The 15791-nt window shown below is 40.2% G+C and overlaps 1 protein-coding gene across 1 annotated transcript in view; it reads right to left on the bottom strand.

Moving 5' to 3' along the window:
- The window catches only part of grm5b (glutamate receptor, metabotropic 5b), an 83799-nt gene that overhangs the window by 20940 nt on the left and 47068 nt on the right, over window positions 1-15791 (bottom strand). Inside the window, exons 6-7 of the mRNA XM_084718103.1 lie at window positions 1400-1635; window positions 500-621 (exon numbers count right to left, since the gene is read on the bottom strand). Of these exons, the coding sequence (XP_084574229.1) occupies window positions 500-621; window positions 1400-1635 (358 nt within the window). The remainder of the gene's footprint in view (window positions 1-499; window positions 622-1399; window positions 1636-15791) is intronic.

Below are 15791 nucleotides of genomic sequence, written 5' to 3'. Positions count from 1 at the left end.
CACACACACAGATTGACGACATGTTAACCTCCCCTATAGGGAAATTAAAGCCTGCATAATGTAGTGTGGTGCACTCAGTATGGAGAGGGCAGTATCAGATGCTAAGAAGGTGGTTAAATACAAGAGATACAATACACTGTCACATGTAAAAGTGAAAACTTTAAGCAGCCATGATGTATTTTCTTTTGTATTTTCTGTCCTAACTAAACTTGTTCCACTTTTGTACTTCTCTATCTAAATTCCTAAATCAGCACACAATCAATAAGTAATGTTTACATATGCAATCATCCAAGTTCCCATCTTGCACTGCAAATGCAGTGTGACACTAAGTCAAAAATGGCCACCATGGAAACAAGGTCAAGTGTAATAAGGCAGCAACACCCAGCTGGTACCTTCTTTGTATCCCACCATCCCTACTCTCCACTCCTTCATCTCCCTCCTTTATCTCCTTGGTGTGTCCTATTGTGTCCCTCCATTCATCCATCAGAGCAGTACCTACCTGATAGCCTGGGCAGAGTGCCCGTTGCATGTTATGCAGGCCATATGCCATCGAGTAGATGGCATTAATGACAAACCCCATCTTAGTGTCCTGGGCATACTGCTGCCGAAGCGACTCCCGCTCTGCAGAGGTGGGTGAGTAGAGTCGGCGGAGGGCATGGAAAGAGAAAGGCAGGTATATCAGAGAAACTTAATTTCTCCTCTAGTTGTATGAAACACAAGTCTGCTTTTTTCCTGACATCAAAGACTGCTCTCTTTCCTCTCATTTCTTCTCATCGGGCACTTCCCACCTCCACATCTCATTTCTTTCTGCCTCTTTCTTTCCTGTTCATTTGTATTTCATGTCCCATTTCATTAGAATACATGAGACATGACTCCCTTTGATGCAGCTCTCACACACCGTTTTGCGTATGAATGGAGAGAATGAAGCAGAGAGAGAAAGATGGCGGGAGATGAATACAAAGAAATAAAGGGAGGGCGCACCCACAGCCACGAGGGATATCTCCAGATGAACCAGAAAGCTGCGTGTATCCATATGGTATGTGTGTAGGTGTGTGGCTGTGTGTTCAGACAGTCTGTTTGTATGTTTTGTGTGTGTACGTTATTTGCCTTAATATTGCCCATTATGAAAGCCTGCCAATAAAAAGATTGGTACTGTAGCCTGTTATGTTGACCAGAAACAAAGCAGCCTCTCTCTGTCTCTGTATCCCAGATACTCGTTCATCCAAACAGCTGTAACACCATGTCTGGTCTGTGTCACTGCTACAGGTGTTTAAGAATTACATTTCTGGTCTTATTCTAATGTGTCTCAAAGGAGCATTAATGTGGAAGATAATAATAATGTTGTGAAACTACAGAATATTCCATTTGTGTTGTCCTTGTCATTTTTGTGTGTACTCACTGCTACAGGTGCGGTTGTATTTGATGCTTTCTTGTGGGTGGCCTTTAAGTCGACAGTGGAAACGATGCTGCCAGAACTCTGGAAACCAGGGGTTCCTGTGGTTGTTCTCAGGGCGAAGTTTAAGGTAGTACTCATCAAACCACTTCACGTCAGCCGACTGGAGCTTGATGGTGATACCACCGGCCGCCTCCTTAACGTAGCCATCCGTCACATCGTACCGGTCCGCCCAGCCATCACTGCAAAGAAGCACAAGGACAAGTGAAAAAGTTTAGCAAACTCCAAGACCCCATCAACTAATTTTTGAGGAAAAAAAAATCCACCAAAAATGTAGGGAACATTCTTTGACTTTTAAAGATGGAAATAACAAAATAATAAGTCTGCATGTTTTGGAAACAGATGCTTGGAGATGACCTGTCACTGACATATTAACTGTAAAACACAGTGGGATCACAACATTTAGCTTTATCTGATGCAATTCAAATTAATATTCTACATTTTTCGAAGTTTATGTTAGTCAGCCTGCTCATAGAAAAAATGTGCCACTTTCCACTTTTTAATTTAAGAATTCTTTCAAGGATGTCTGAAATTTGCTTGACTATTTCTTTCTCTTATTAGCGTTGTAGGGCTTATACACACTATAAAGTGCCACAAACATGTTGTGATAATGAAATGGAAAGAAAGGGGGTGAAAGTGGGAAACTGTGACCCCAGGAGAGAGCAGTGAAAAATGGAAGTCTTCTGGGGAAATCAGGAGGGTTTGCAAGTAAGTATTCAGCTATGTGGGGCTGTGGACCTTCTATAGAGCCAGCTCCTATAGGACTTAATGCTGGGAGTTAAAATAATCAACCTGATTAGCTGAGCATGTACAGTACCTGCAAATTATAATGTGCTGAGATGCAAAGCAGCCTTTAGAGCTCATTAAGAGTGCTGAGTTTTCTTCATCGAGCTGGAAAGGGGTGTGTGTTTGTGAGTGTGTGTGTGTTTGTGTGTGTGTGTTTGTGTGTGTGTGTGTGTTTGTGTGTGTGTTTGTGTGTGTGTGTGTGTGTAGTGAACAGCTGACATGCCTGTTATTGTATGAAATTAAATGTTTTGGTTGAGAGGTGAAGCACAGGGGCACCAATATGTCACCAGAACAAAATAAACACAAATAAACTCTATTTCACACACACATACCTGCACACACACACACGCACAGACGAAGGCATTCACTTGGTTGGTACTCCAGTTTCCCCAGAGGAAGGGACAAAAAAACAAAAGGAGTGAGAAACAGAAAGACAAGGAAGAGGAGCAAGAGACGAAGAATCAGAAATAGCAAATCAGAGAGAAACAGAGTGAAAGGAGGCGCAGACAGAATGATTAGCAGCCAGTCAGAGGACACGTGGGAGGGAGCTCTTACATCATTATGGGCAATGTCCAAAATTCATCATATCTCTGACAAATAGGCATAAACACTATGCACAGACACACACACACGTACACCAGATGATCTAGGTCAAATGGAGTATTTTGGCTGCAGCTCAGCAGTCATGCCCCGTCAGACACCAGCAAGACGAATATAACCACCCCACAATACACACACACACATAAACTGCAGAGACATATTGCTGGAGCTTGCATTTTTTTTGGGGGGGGGGTAGAATTTGGGTTTACTGCTCCTCAAGGAAGAACAGATGGCACAGTGAGTGTGTGTGTGTGTGTGTGTGTGTGTGTGTGAGAGAGGGGGAGATAAAGAGAGGAAGGGACAGAGAGAGAAGTGGATGTGAATGACAAATCTTCTCTCCTCCTTTCACAACTACTGCCAACATGGCCTCAAGCAACACAATGATCCTCAGTTCTTCCAGTGGAGATCCTTCTCCCTTTCTTTTCTTTCTTTCTTCTCCTCTCTTCTTTTTTCTCTCTATCTTTCTCTGAGCCTCCAGAGAACAAAACTCATTTTCTCCTACAGCAGTCCTTCCAGCTTCAGTCTGATTGGAGGCCCACAGTGTTTGTGTGAGTGTGTGTGTGTGTGTGTGTGTGTGTGTGTGTGTGTGTGTGTGTGTGTGTTCTTTCTATCATTCCTGTTGTCACCCTCTGCCTCTGAGCTGTGGTCATAAATCACGGTGGAAGCATTTCTAGATAACTATCCATTACATGACAGTCCATGCCTGTAACCATCAAAATAAATGTGTATTAGTATGTGATGTGTGTGTGTGGATGTTTGGTGCCACATTTGCGTGGTGGGAGAGCCGATGCTCGTTTGTCTTGTTGTGATGGATGAGTCAAGAAAAGCTGCTTTAGTTGTCACAGACTGATTAAGACGTGTGTTTTACAGCAAAATATTTGGTAACAGTATTTGAAGGGGTGTGCATAAGACTGTCATAACCATGTCATGACAAGTGTCATGAACACGAATGAGTCTTTTTGAATGTTTATGTTTGGTGTCATTCGGTCTTTGTGACAACTTGACATTATCAAGCAACAATTACTTGATTAATTAATAATATATCGATTATGAATTGATTATAAAAGTAATCATCAACTATTTTGATAATCAATTAATGGATTTGAGTAACTTAAGAAAAAAATGTCCAAATTCTCTGATTTCAGCCTCTTAAATGTGAATATTTTCACATTTCTGAAGCTCTCACAGTTTCTTTACTCCTCTCTGACAGTAAACTGAAAATCTCCGTGGACAAAACAAGACATACAAGCATACAACCATGTGCTCCATTGACCAGACTGTGACAGGATTAAACAATTAATCAATTAATCAAGAAAATGATCAACAGATTTATTGATAACATGATTTAAATAAAAATATATATATATACATATATATGTTTAGCTTTATGTTTTAACATTACATTATACTGTCAGTGTGGTTGGTTTTGACACTGGCAGTCATGAGACTATTTGAAGTGTGTCATGAAAATTTTGTTCAAGTGATTTATCAATACAGTGATACATTTTGGACTTGTCATATATATGTCATAAAGTATTATTACACTGTCAAGGAAAGGTTAAGGAAATATTCATAAGACACTTGACAACTATGACAATATAATCTAATGTTAAAACATAAAGCTTTTTTAATTTTGATGTCAGGTTGTCATAACAAAGACACTGGGCCTCATGCAAGAACATGATCTATTTTTATTATTATCATTTTATATTATCATTTGCATGATGTGCTCATATGAACAGGCCACGTCAGATTGAGCAGATGCTTGTAACTTCATATAAATGTGTAAATGATCCACCTGTGTGTATTTGAGTACACATGTATGAGCTGTGTAAATTAGCATAATTAACACCACAATAAGACCATGTAAGGCCACGCTTCCTGCTCCACATGTCAGGAAGTGTTTATTCATGAAAATGGCATCAAAGAGTAAAAAGAAGATGAGTTTGGAGATCGAAGTTCTGCTTTCAGAGATCTACAAAGGAAAGTCTGTCATTTTAACAGCGTCAGCAGTGGAATTAAGGGCCCTTCTTAAGCAAAGAAAGTGGGAAAAACTGAGTGCTGTTAATGCTGCGTCACCTGAGGGTTGTACTGTCACTGAAATAAAGAATAGATGGCTCGATGTAGAAATGGCTTTAAAAAATAAGGTCTTGCCACAGCAAGGTGATTGATGACTGCAACAGGAAGAAGGAAGGGAAAGTCAAGGGAAAGTCTTTGTCATAGAGTTGGAGGACAGAACATGTGCCATAATAGGTGATGGTGCTGCCAGGTACTGCAATAGAGGATGTTTCCCTGGACAGCAACTTCATAAACCTGCATGTAAAGATACAGACAAAGTGCCTGACAACAGGTTGTAATACATCAATAAATTAATGATCACAGACGTGTAAATTTACAGTTCTATTATTATTTGAAATGCAATCAAAGAGGATAATGTTGATATAATTATGAAGTGTATCTCATTTTTCAAACTCAAAATGTCCTCAAACTAATAAAATATACAATTATTAGTGTAAAACATTAGTTTGGATGACAGCAAATGAAGCACACATGACTCCTACAACAAGTCTGAACCACTTGTAAACTGTGTTTGTGCCTGACAGAAACTTCAAAAAACAAGAAGACTGGTTACTGCAACAAGTTCTCCTAAATCACTCATACAATCCACTAAAGAACTTATTTTATGAGACCCACTGTTTTCTTGATTAGTGTCAAAGACACTACAAACAATGTCACCTTTGAATTTAAAATAACATATGACCAAATGACAACAGTCATAAAAGTTCATAAAGGCTCCTTATGACAGTCTTGACAGGCATGCCCCTTCAAAATGAAGTGTTACCAACTATTTTTACTGATTTGTTTTGGTTATAAGGACATAAAATACGTTCCAGAGAAACTAGAGGATGAATGAGTCACAAGTCGGTAGAATTTGTCCAAGCTGTTCCTAAACACATCAGGATGTAAAATACCAGAGTTTTGGGTTGGTGAAACGTCCGAGCACAGCCAAATAATGAGGGGAAAAAACGAGAAAATACTAGCAGAGGGCAGGATCTCTGCAGATTCAGCCACCAGCACACACTTCTACTGGATCATAAGTAATGATTGAAAGGGATTATGTAATATGAGTTTCTATCAGATTCCACAGAGTAACAGCATTTCAAGAGAACAACTTGAATACAGACCCAATGTTGCTACAAACGTATTCCTCTCATGTACTGTTGCTTAGAAATAGTGTCATGCCTATTTCAATAACAGTATTGAATTTAATACATTATGTTATTTCTTAGTATACTGTTCCACATTATATTCTGCCTTGACTTAAAGCCAACTCTCTGTGAAATGAGTCTCGTAGATAAAAAGTAAATCAATGGAGCTTGAAATGGTTTTGAGTGCAGACTGTTGTAACTTTCAGAGATCTATAACGCTGCTCAAACCATTGACCGCTTTTGTCTCTGGTGTCATGCAGAGGACACTGTTGTTATTGACGTGTTGTTATTGACGTCGCGAGACAGACAGTGTGTGGAACAAGAGAGAAGATAAGACAAGGGGGGGAAAAAAGACAAAATCAAAGAGAGTGGATGGGAAGAGGCAGTGAAAACAGATGCAGAAGTAAACAATCGATGATCATTAATCAGTACTCTCTCATCCTTGTCAATAGATTTCTTCTTTTTTTTTCTGCTCACACAGTTTTCTCTCTCCATCTGTCTCTTTCGGCCTCTCTCATTAACACCTTCAGCTTTCCCTTGAGCCCCTTCACTGTGTTTCTCTATGCTCTTTTTCTTCCCCTTCTCTGTCACATTCCACTGCATCCGTCTGTCAATATGTCCTTTTTTTCCTCTAATTTCTTTCTTATACAGGCAACACATACTTTCTATCATGATATCTCTGACACACACATACACATCTGGTTTTCGCTTTCCTTTTGGGGCCGTTTTTGAACTTTCTGTCTCTCATTCACCCCTTTCTTTCTTGTTTCCACTTGTCACCTGTTTGGCGAGCTTCCCAGGTCACACCTGCAGCTCCCCGGGGGCCGAAATGACAACACACAAACACATTCACAACCACACGTGCATTACTCACCACATGAAAGTAAAAATATTTCTAAAAAGTTCTCCTTAATTCCAATAAGCAACTCTGCCTGTGTTGCAAGGCTTTTGACCTTCATCTTGTTCATCTTTTTACTGTCTCATTAAAACAGCCACACATCCCCTGTATTATACTGTCTACAATCAAACAACAGAATAAAACAAATAAAGACACTTATCACTACTGAAAAAATATGCAGTGTTTTATCAACAAATTTGTAATTACCCCTTCAGGAAGTAATATGTTTCATCGGCTCTCCGGCACAATCACAGAAAATCAGATTTGCACTGTTCTCTGTCTTGCACAAATAGAATAAAAATGTGATTTTAATAATTTTCAAGTTAACACAATGGCTCCCACACATGTCAGAACAACACAAACAACAACAATACATCTTTTTATGAATTCCACATAGGCCTATTTATCATAACTGAAGTATTTTTGATGTTAACATGGCCTCAGGTTTGTGTTTAATTGAACAATGTATCATAAAATGACACATTTGAATAATGTTTATAATGTAATGCTTGTGTTTTCCTGAATTGTCTTGAATAGCTGAATGTCTGTTTAAGATGCATACAAGAGACCTGACACATAAGACAATGCGCATGCCTTTTTTAACGGAGCAGTGCTATTTTTCTAACACACTGTGAAGTCTGTCTTCACCTGCGTCTGTTTGGTGTCTTAGACAGTCGACTTGCGTCAAAGTAGGCGGTGAGACACGGTAGGGGTTGAATGCAACTGTGTTTCAAACAGAAAACTGCAATTTTGGTGTCAGGGCTGAACACAATGCCCGAAATGGGTCTTTCTTTTAATAATTGTACCACAAAAAAACTTTTACAGTGGCTGCACAAAACTCAAACCACTTGTGGTGGATGGAAAACATGGTGAGCTGTCTTTCTATATCTCCAAATAGCAGATCACAAACACCTCGTCTCACTCCGCTCCTTCAAGCATGTAGGAGAACTCCGGGTGGGGGAAATACTCGATTCTTAGATGCACTGCGATAGAAGATTCTGAATTGATTCATAAATGTCAGAAATCGGCTTTCTAAATGTTAATTAACATGATGTAGATGAAGTGAAAAAGGCATAACTTGGTTGCGAGGGCAATGCATCATTGAGACGGTCTACAGCATGCATACTCTGGAGTTATCAGCAGTTAACAGGAAGATGTACTTCATCTTCTCAAAAGCCAGCAGTTGCGATCATGTTTTGATTTAGTGTCTAAATAATTGCATTCACGAGACAAATGTGAAGTGTACTGTGAATACTTTTTACCAATGTCCAAAGACATTAAGACATTAACAGAGTGAGACGGAGACCAGCTGTAACAAACTAGCATGACTGAGCAGCACACACTACAGCATGAAACAACTTAAACCTCAGAAACTGCTCCGGACACCGATGTCTTTCCTCAGAGGAAACGATGGAGCAGACAGGCTGCTCTCCACTGTTAACACACCCTGACTCAAGAGCTCAAAATTTTAATGCTTCAAGATGAGAATCGCTTTATCATCATTTAATAGCCCTCTGAATTGGAACTGAATCGAATTGTTAGGCACAAAGAGATTCCCACCCCTAAGAAGACACTACAGTGGCTGCAAAATGGCTGTATGCGGAGCCAGTTTATCTGAAATAGGCCGGTGCAACACGGTGGCCTCAGTAGAAGAGGACCCTCTGTAGATATGAGAATCTCATTCTAAGGTAAAATATTTTCAGGTCATCACAGGCTAATGAAAACATACCTATGAATAAACCTCCTTGTTGATTAATCTGCTAATTTAATAGTAATAGGTAATTGGTTGATCATTTTGCCTATAAAGTCATTAAATCTCCATAAACACACTGAACATGTCCCCTACTCTTAGCAGGGTATTTGTGGTGCCCATGGTTTCCTAATGAGTTGCAGTATATTCATCTGCAACTCTGCACCTCATGAACAGGAATATTAGTATCCTCTCGGGAGACTGGACTCCCTGTTCAATTACAAAGCGTCAGTCCATCATGGCGGGGAGTACACTGCCTATTTTGAAGCAGACTGCAGGTGTGCTATGCGCCTCCAACCAGCCGTCTGCATACTGTGCATTTGAGGGAGCTTTACAATCTTTTGCACTCAATTCAAAAGACGACCGCCTATAGGGTCGTGTGTGTTGTGTGAACTGTACAAAAAAAAACAGATCTGATCAGCATTTAGAGCAAATGTGTGGGTGATGTTGCCATAAGAAGAAGAAGTCTTCAGGGTAAATGTATGCATTTATGAGAGTGCAAAGAGTGCATGTGTGTGGGGGCATGTTTGACTATTACATACTTGTAGGGTCCAGTGTGTGTGGGGTGCAACCAGCCTTGTGGGGCCAAAATGCTGGAGCTCACAAGTTTGAAGGGCTATTTGAGTGTCAGGTTTAGGGTTAGAATTAGGTTTGGGTTATAGGCATGTGATGGGTAGGGGTAGGGTATGCACTATGTCACTGATGAATCCCTACAAATATAGTAACGTTGATAGCAAGTGTGTGTGTGTGTGTGTGTGTGTGTGTGTGTGTGTGTGTGTGTGTGTGTGTGTGTGTGTGTGTGTGTGTGTGTGTGTGTCATCATATAGTAGGCTGATCAGTCACTCACTCTCTTCTTGATCAAAATAACTATTCTTAAAGACATCCTGGTTCTCTCTCTCTCTCTCTCTCTCTCTCAACATGTCTAGGAGCCCAAGGCCGTTGCCATGGTTTCCAGCCCACGCTCAACGTGCTGTCTGTACTTTGTGTCTCATTAGAGCACGCTGGATTTTAAGTATATGCACACACACACCCACACACACATCCTCTCTCTCTCTCTCTCTCTCTGAAACACACACACACACACACACTCACTGCTCTATTCACTATTCAATTAACATTAGATGGCCTGTCTCTACCAATATTGGAAATGCTATTTGCATAATAGTACAGTATGCCAGTGTTGTAGGCCAGTGCACTACCTTAAGCAGAACTTTTACAAACCCATTCTACATACTGAGGCCTGGGGCAATTGCCTTTCCATTCTGTTCAAAGTATAAATAGAAACTGGGACTCATTTGCGAGTGATTATTAATTTTCAGTTGGTTCTTTCTTGGTTATGAAATCCATCTCAAGCCAGAAGTTTCTGACTCTTTGAATTCAAAGATAGTAAAGGTTTCTCAGGTGAATTTGGTGAAACAGACACTACACTACACACTATACAAATGCAGCTTTGATGCAAGTTATATATAGCATATTCTCTGCATCTCTGCATAGTATCTACCCCTCCTTTAAGATTACTTTATTTTGTCCAGTCTGGGTTTCTGACCCGTTCTGTCTGTAGATATAAACGGCTCAGTCTAAGACATGCTTCCCAAATGGGTGACAGTGGCATGCCAATGGATTTCTGTGACAACCATACATTACTGCAACATAAAACTATACAAAAAGTTAGAAATTTGTTTTAATTGATTATCAGTATTTTGTATGCACTCACTTCCCAATAGAGAGGCAAATTCTATCACATAAAAAAAACAATCCTTTAAAACCCTTCTGTCAACACAGACCCCAAACAGCCATTTGTGCAGCTGACAGATGGTGGTGCATGGATGTGAATGCAGGTGTGTCTTGAGATTCTAGCTTCCCTTTTGTTGTGCCTTGGGCACAAAAAGCTTTAAATTACTGTTGTAAGTTAATGAAAACACATTTATTGTCATTTTCAGATAATAATACTCTCATGAAAACATACTTGAGAATATTATATTAAATGTGTGTGATATTCTGCCAATAAATCCCTGTAAATCTTAACACCCCAGACCTTTAATTAGATATTATGGCACGATTTGTCACAATACAAAAATGTGACAATAGAGCTAAAAAAAATTGATCACACTCAAAGGTCTATGTGTGCAGTACAAAATGGAAGCAGAGCGCTTTGGTGACACATTTCCTGAGCATCTCTCTCTTTCTCTCCAAGAAAAAAGAAAGGTAAAACGAGACAAAGCAGAGGAGATTTTGACTCAGTTTGACTGCTGGAATGGTTTTCACTGTCTTTTTCAACAAAATTATTGAATGGACAAGTCCCATTGTGTTTGTTATGGTTCAGACTGATTCACTAGAAACTCAGGTATCTCTGATAGATCCTATCCATCTTCTGTTGTAGGATGATGACGATGATGAACATTTTTTGAATCTGCCACATGCACCTGGAACACTCTTCCCAGCTTGGTCATTCATGAGACCCCCGTCTTGGCCTGCAGGACTCTTCCAAGGATTTCAATCGAAGAATAAAGGACAATACCATTCCTGGAGACAGTCAAGGTTCTTTAACTGGGAAATATGTAAAATGCTCTGAGCTTAGGAACAAAGCAGCAAGGAAAGTCTTAAAGGACTAGTCCCCAAGCTAAGGCCTTGGGATGAACAGTCCTCAATTTGAATACGCAATTAAAATTAAGCGACCGACTGTGACCAGGTGCAAAGTGAGTGGAGAGTGAACAATAGGAAAACTTTATAGCATAGTAACAGCGTTGTTAGACGCATGTAAAGATGATTCTGACTAGTTCGCAGTACTGAGTTAAAGTGCAGAAATGAAAGGCTAAGAACTTCTTGTGCAGCCTCTGACCTGCACATGGTCAGCAGCTGAGAGTATCACTGTACATTCATGGAGCAAAACAACTTGGATGAACTGCAAATTTTCAGTCAAGCTGGTAACATTTTTAACTTCACCATCATGACTTTGTTGCTCCTTGCATCTAAATATTTCTGTTCATTGTGAAATGCAACCTTGACCATATTTGCTCATATCAAACGGTGAGCTCTGCATTCTAAATTGAACTAAATCAAGAGCTGACCATCATTTAGGTCTGCCACCTCGCAGTCGGCTAAACTGTTAGTCAATGAGTGAGAGTCTTAGTTGACCACATTTTCATTATGTATAGCTACAGAGAAAAAAGCCCATCTCAAACTCTATTCAGGAGCTGCGTCTTACTTTTAGGCCCAGGGGATTGTTGCAACACAGACCTTATGACCTTATCTCTTGTAACACTGTAGTCACTGGTGCACTCCTGATACCTGTGCTGTAGTTGCCATTAGCCAGTTAGCTCAGTTAGCGGTCCTTTTAGACCAGATAGAGCCTCTGAGACGTTGAGCGCGTCTTTGACGACTGGGAATACAGCGCCTGAGGTGACTTCAGGGGACAGGGGGCATGAAGCAGTTGAAGAGCGAGTTTGTAACTTAGAAAATTTGATTGTAAACATACATCATCCGTTGTGTAGGAGTATTTGCTTTTGTGACACTGGAGGTGATTTAGTCCCATGTTCTGAACAAGGTTATACTGTGTTGAAATGAGTTAACCAAATTCTCAGTCTCCTTACTGGTTGCTCCAACACATTCAGAGTCAATACCCTTTTTGCTATTAGCACTAAATAGACAGCTTGCTTTGGGCCCAAAAAATATATATTTAAATAATAAAATTAATATCATGCACTGGCTTGCTGACTAAAGGCTTTAACTGGCCACTATTGGTCGACTAGGAAAATCTCTAGCTGGGGTCAGTCGTCGTATCATTATACTCCTACAGCTAAACATGGCCATCCTGACTGAACATTTCATCTGAATTAAAGTGAGCTGATAATATTTAATCAGTGAATGAACCTCAGTGTTTGGGGATCCACAGCTTAAAGTAAATTCATTTGTGTTATTGTTTCCCTTTGACCTCATGCTGTGGTTGGTCCCGAAACAGTTGTCAGTGTTGTGGCAAATGTTTGCCAGTGTTTGATGAGAGGGTAGAAAGTGATGGCGTGCGTTTTAATTTCAGAGTTGTTATATCAGGGTACAAATTTGTATTATTCTGGGATCATTGTAGTAAGATTTGTTTAGCTCTGGAAAATAAGGTCACAGATTTTGTATTGGCAAAATATTTGAATCTGATATGAAGCTGGTTTGCCAATGGGTCACTTTAGAAATTAATATCTGGGTTCAATACTGTAATATCATGCCACCCGACCCCAACCCACCCACTCTCTAGCTGCCATGGCAACCTGGCAGAGATTCTAAATGAGCATCTGCTGCTTACAACCATACTGCACACACACACACCAGCAGTCCACCAACCAAACCTGACAGCATTAATTAGCTGGACAGACAACACAAATAGGGAAAGTGAACTCAGAGCACACAGACAGACGGTTACAATCCGACAGAGCGGAAAAATGAAGGGGAAAAAGAATGTAAGCTGCTCTGCATGGCTGTGAACATCCACAACTGAAGTGTCAGCAGCCCAGCAGCTGTACGTACACAGGCTGTGCCATCAAAACCCAGAAAACAAACACGAAAAAACATAGACATTCTCCAAAGGATCTTGTGACTTCATTTTTGTTTTTTTGTTTTTTTGTGCATTTAAAATGCTGCTGTTCATAAGTTCACATTACCACAAAGGGTCCCAAGCACCACATCACAGCAACATGTGTCAATTTGTGTCAGCACAAAAAAGTAAGCTGTGGCGGACTATTTCAACAAATAGGATAATACATGCCAAACACTGTAAGGGTGTGCTTTTAATCCCACGCAGTCACAATTTGTGAGGGAGAAAGCTCAAAAGTTGGGATCTATTACTTGAAAGAGTCAGCTCAGTCAGCTCCTCATCAATGATGGATGGTGGGAAAGATCTGTTCAGTACCCTTGATTTGAATGATGTAGTGGATGGTGCACCATGTGGCTCCAACCATAAAAAGACCAAAGGTGCACTGAGCAACCCCCTGTATACTGTGCATTTGAGGGATCTTTTCCCCCTATTCAAAGGACTACCACCAATAGGGTTGTGTGGGTGTTGTATGGATTTTCACCTAAGACTGTGTTGGCAAGTCATGTGGTGGAAATGTTGTTCAATTATTGGTCATAGAGTAGGCAGGTAAAAAAAAAAATCTCCTAATTTCTCCATTTCAGGTTCAAGTTCAGGTTTGACATAGGTGGCATATTTATGGTTTAGGATGGTAATTGCAGCATTTTTGTTATGACTGGTTGGAGAAAGTGGGTACTAAGCACTGTTGCAGAGCTTCGACCATTCTGACCCTGGAGATAATAAATGATTGTATCTGATTCAATCATGTACGAAAAAAATACAATTATTATGTTATTATTATGTACATTGCCTCCACAGTGTGATTGGTATTGGATACTGTGATTTTCAAACAACTTGGCCTATCCCTGGTTAAAGTCATGCTTTCCATTTTTCATTGTCTATTTGGTACATAGACAAATCAAATTAGCTACATAGAGAGGCTTAAAAAATGTAATAATCCATCAATTCATGGAGAGCTTTAGAATGAAGCTTTGGGAGTATGAGCTCTGACATTTTTTTGCAAATTGCCTCTTGAACGGAAAGTTTCAACCGGTCCTGATCCACGACACTTCATCTATCAAAAGCCTCGGCCAAACGGGGGTCAAAGTTCACCATGACAACAGCAAAACTCATTAAGCCAAATGTCAGAACTGTCTCACACACAGACACAGTGGCGCTAAACAGAGAAAGAGAGAGAGATGGAGGGAAGGCGTGTGTCCATGTGTGTACTCAACTGTGTAATTATGTGAGTGATCGGACCACTTTACACGCCCGTCATTCAATAACACGCACACACACGCAGCAGAACAGCCCACGGCTGCTTACCTTGGCAGCAGGTTCACTTTTACTCATCTATCGATGTCACACTTCATTACCCTCTGTCTCTATTTTTTTCTGACACTCTCTCGCCTCTCATCTTTTTTCCTGTTTCTATTTAATCCACACATCTGGATCCTCTCTCGTTTTTCCCCCTCTTCATTTCTTCCATTTCATACCTCTCTCTTCGCTTTCTGTCATGCTGACTTCCATCCATCCATCCATCCATCCATCCATCCATCCATCCATCCATCCATCCATCCATCCATCTATCCATCTATCTATCTATCTATCTATCTGTCTGTCTGTCTGTCTGTCTGTCTGTCTGTCTGTCTGTCTGTCTATCTGTCTGTCTGTCTGTCTATCTATCTATCTTCCACTTGCTGTCTGGTCAATCTGTCTTTTTCTTCTTTGATTACTGACTGACCATCTCTCACGTTATTTTCTCCTTCTCCTATCATTTTATACTTCTTTCATTATTGCATTTGTTATGTATTTTCCAGACTATTACTCAGTTTTCCACAGAACCATAATTAAATTGGCAGATAATCACTGAAATTCAGTTACCTAACTGCCTGGGAAAAAAGAAAAATAAATCAAGGACTGTTTGACACAGCCAGACAAACACACAAACAAAATATTAACATTTACAAAGCATGTTTCAACAAAATGAGTGTTTAATCCTTTAAAATATTATGTCACCACAATTGGAATTAAACATTTTCACCTTACAGCCATTTTGCATGAAAGTATTCAATTCTCCTTAACCCAAATCCCAACACTTCCAACAACCCTACAGTGACCCTTCCTCAAAGCGAAGATTAGCAACATGCACTAACCTTAGAAATGCCCTCACTTCCTCAACTGTCTGTAAAGATAAGTCACACAGAGAGACGTACACACTCCCCCTCATTCTCACACACTCACCCACACACACTTTGTTCAGACAAGTGTAGGCATACAGAGTGTATTTCAGATTTTGGCAACTTTGCTGATTTCCCCTGGGCTTCAGACAGCAGCCACTGATTTGATATGTGACAGGGGGACAGAAACAAAACTGTCAAGGCAGAAAAGAGAGACACGTAGACACAAAAAAGTTACAGATGCAGAGACAAAAATATTCAAGAGAGAGTGGCAGAGAGAGACAAGCAGGCAAGCGGAGAGGGGAGGAGAGCAAGTAGGAAAAAGTAGATCAACTACTAAAACAATTACTCTTAGATTAC

The sequence above is a fragment of the Lutjanus erythropterus genome, chromosome 4 (genome assembly GCF_056507025.1).
Source record: "Lutjanus erythropterus isolate fLutEry1 chromosome 4, fLutEry1.hap2, whole genome shotgun sequence".
Taxonomy (NCBI): domain Eukaryota; kingdom Metazoa; phylum Chordata; class Actinopteri; order Lutjaniformes; family Lutjanidae; genus Lutjanus; species Lutjanus erythropterus.
The sequence above is the reverse complement of the archived record's forward strand: the minus strand, read 5'-3'. Positions and strand labels throughout refer to the sequence as shown.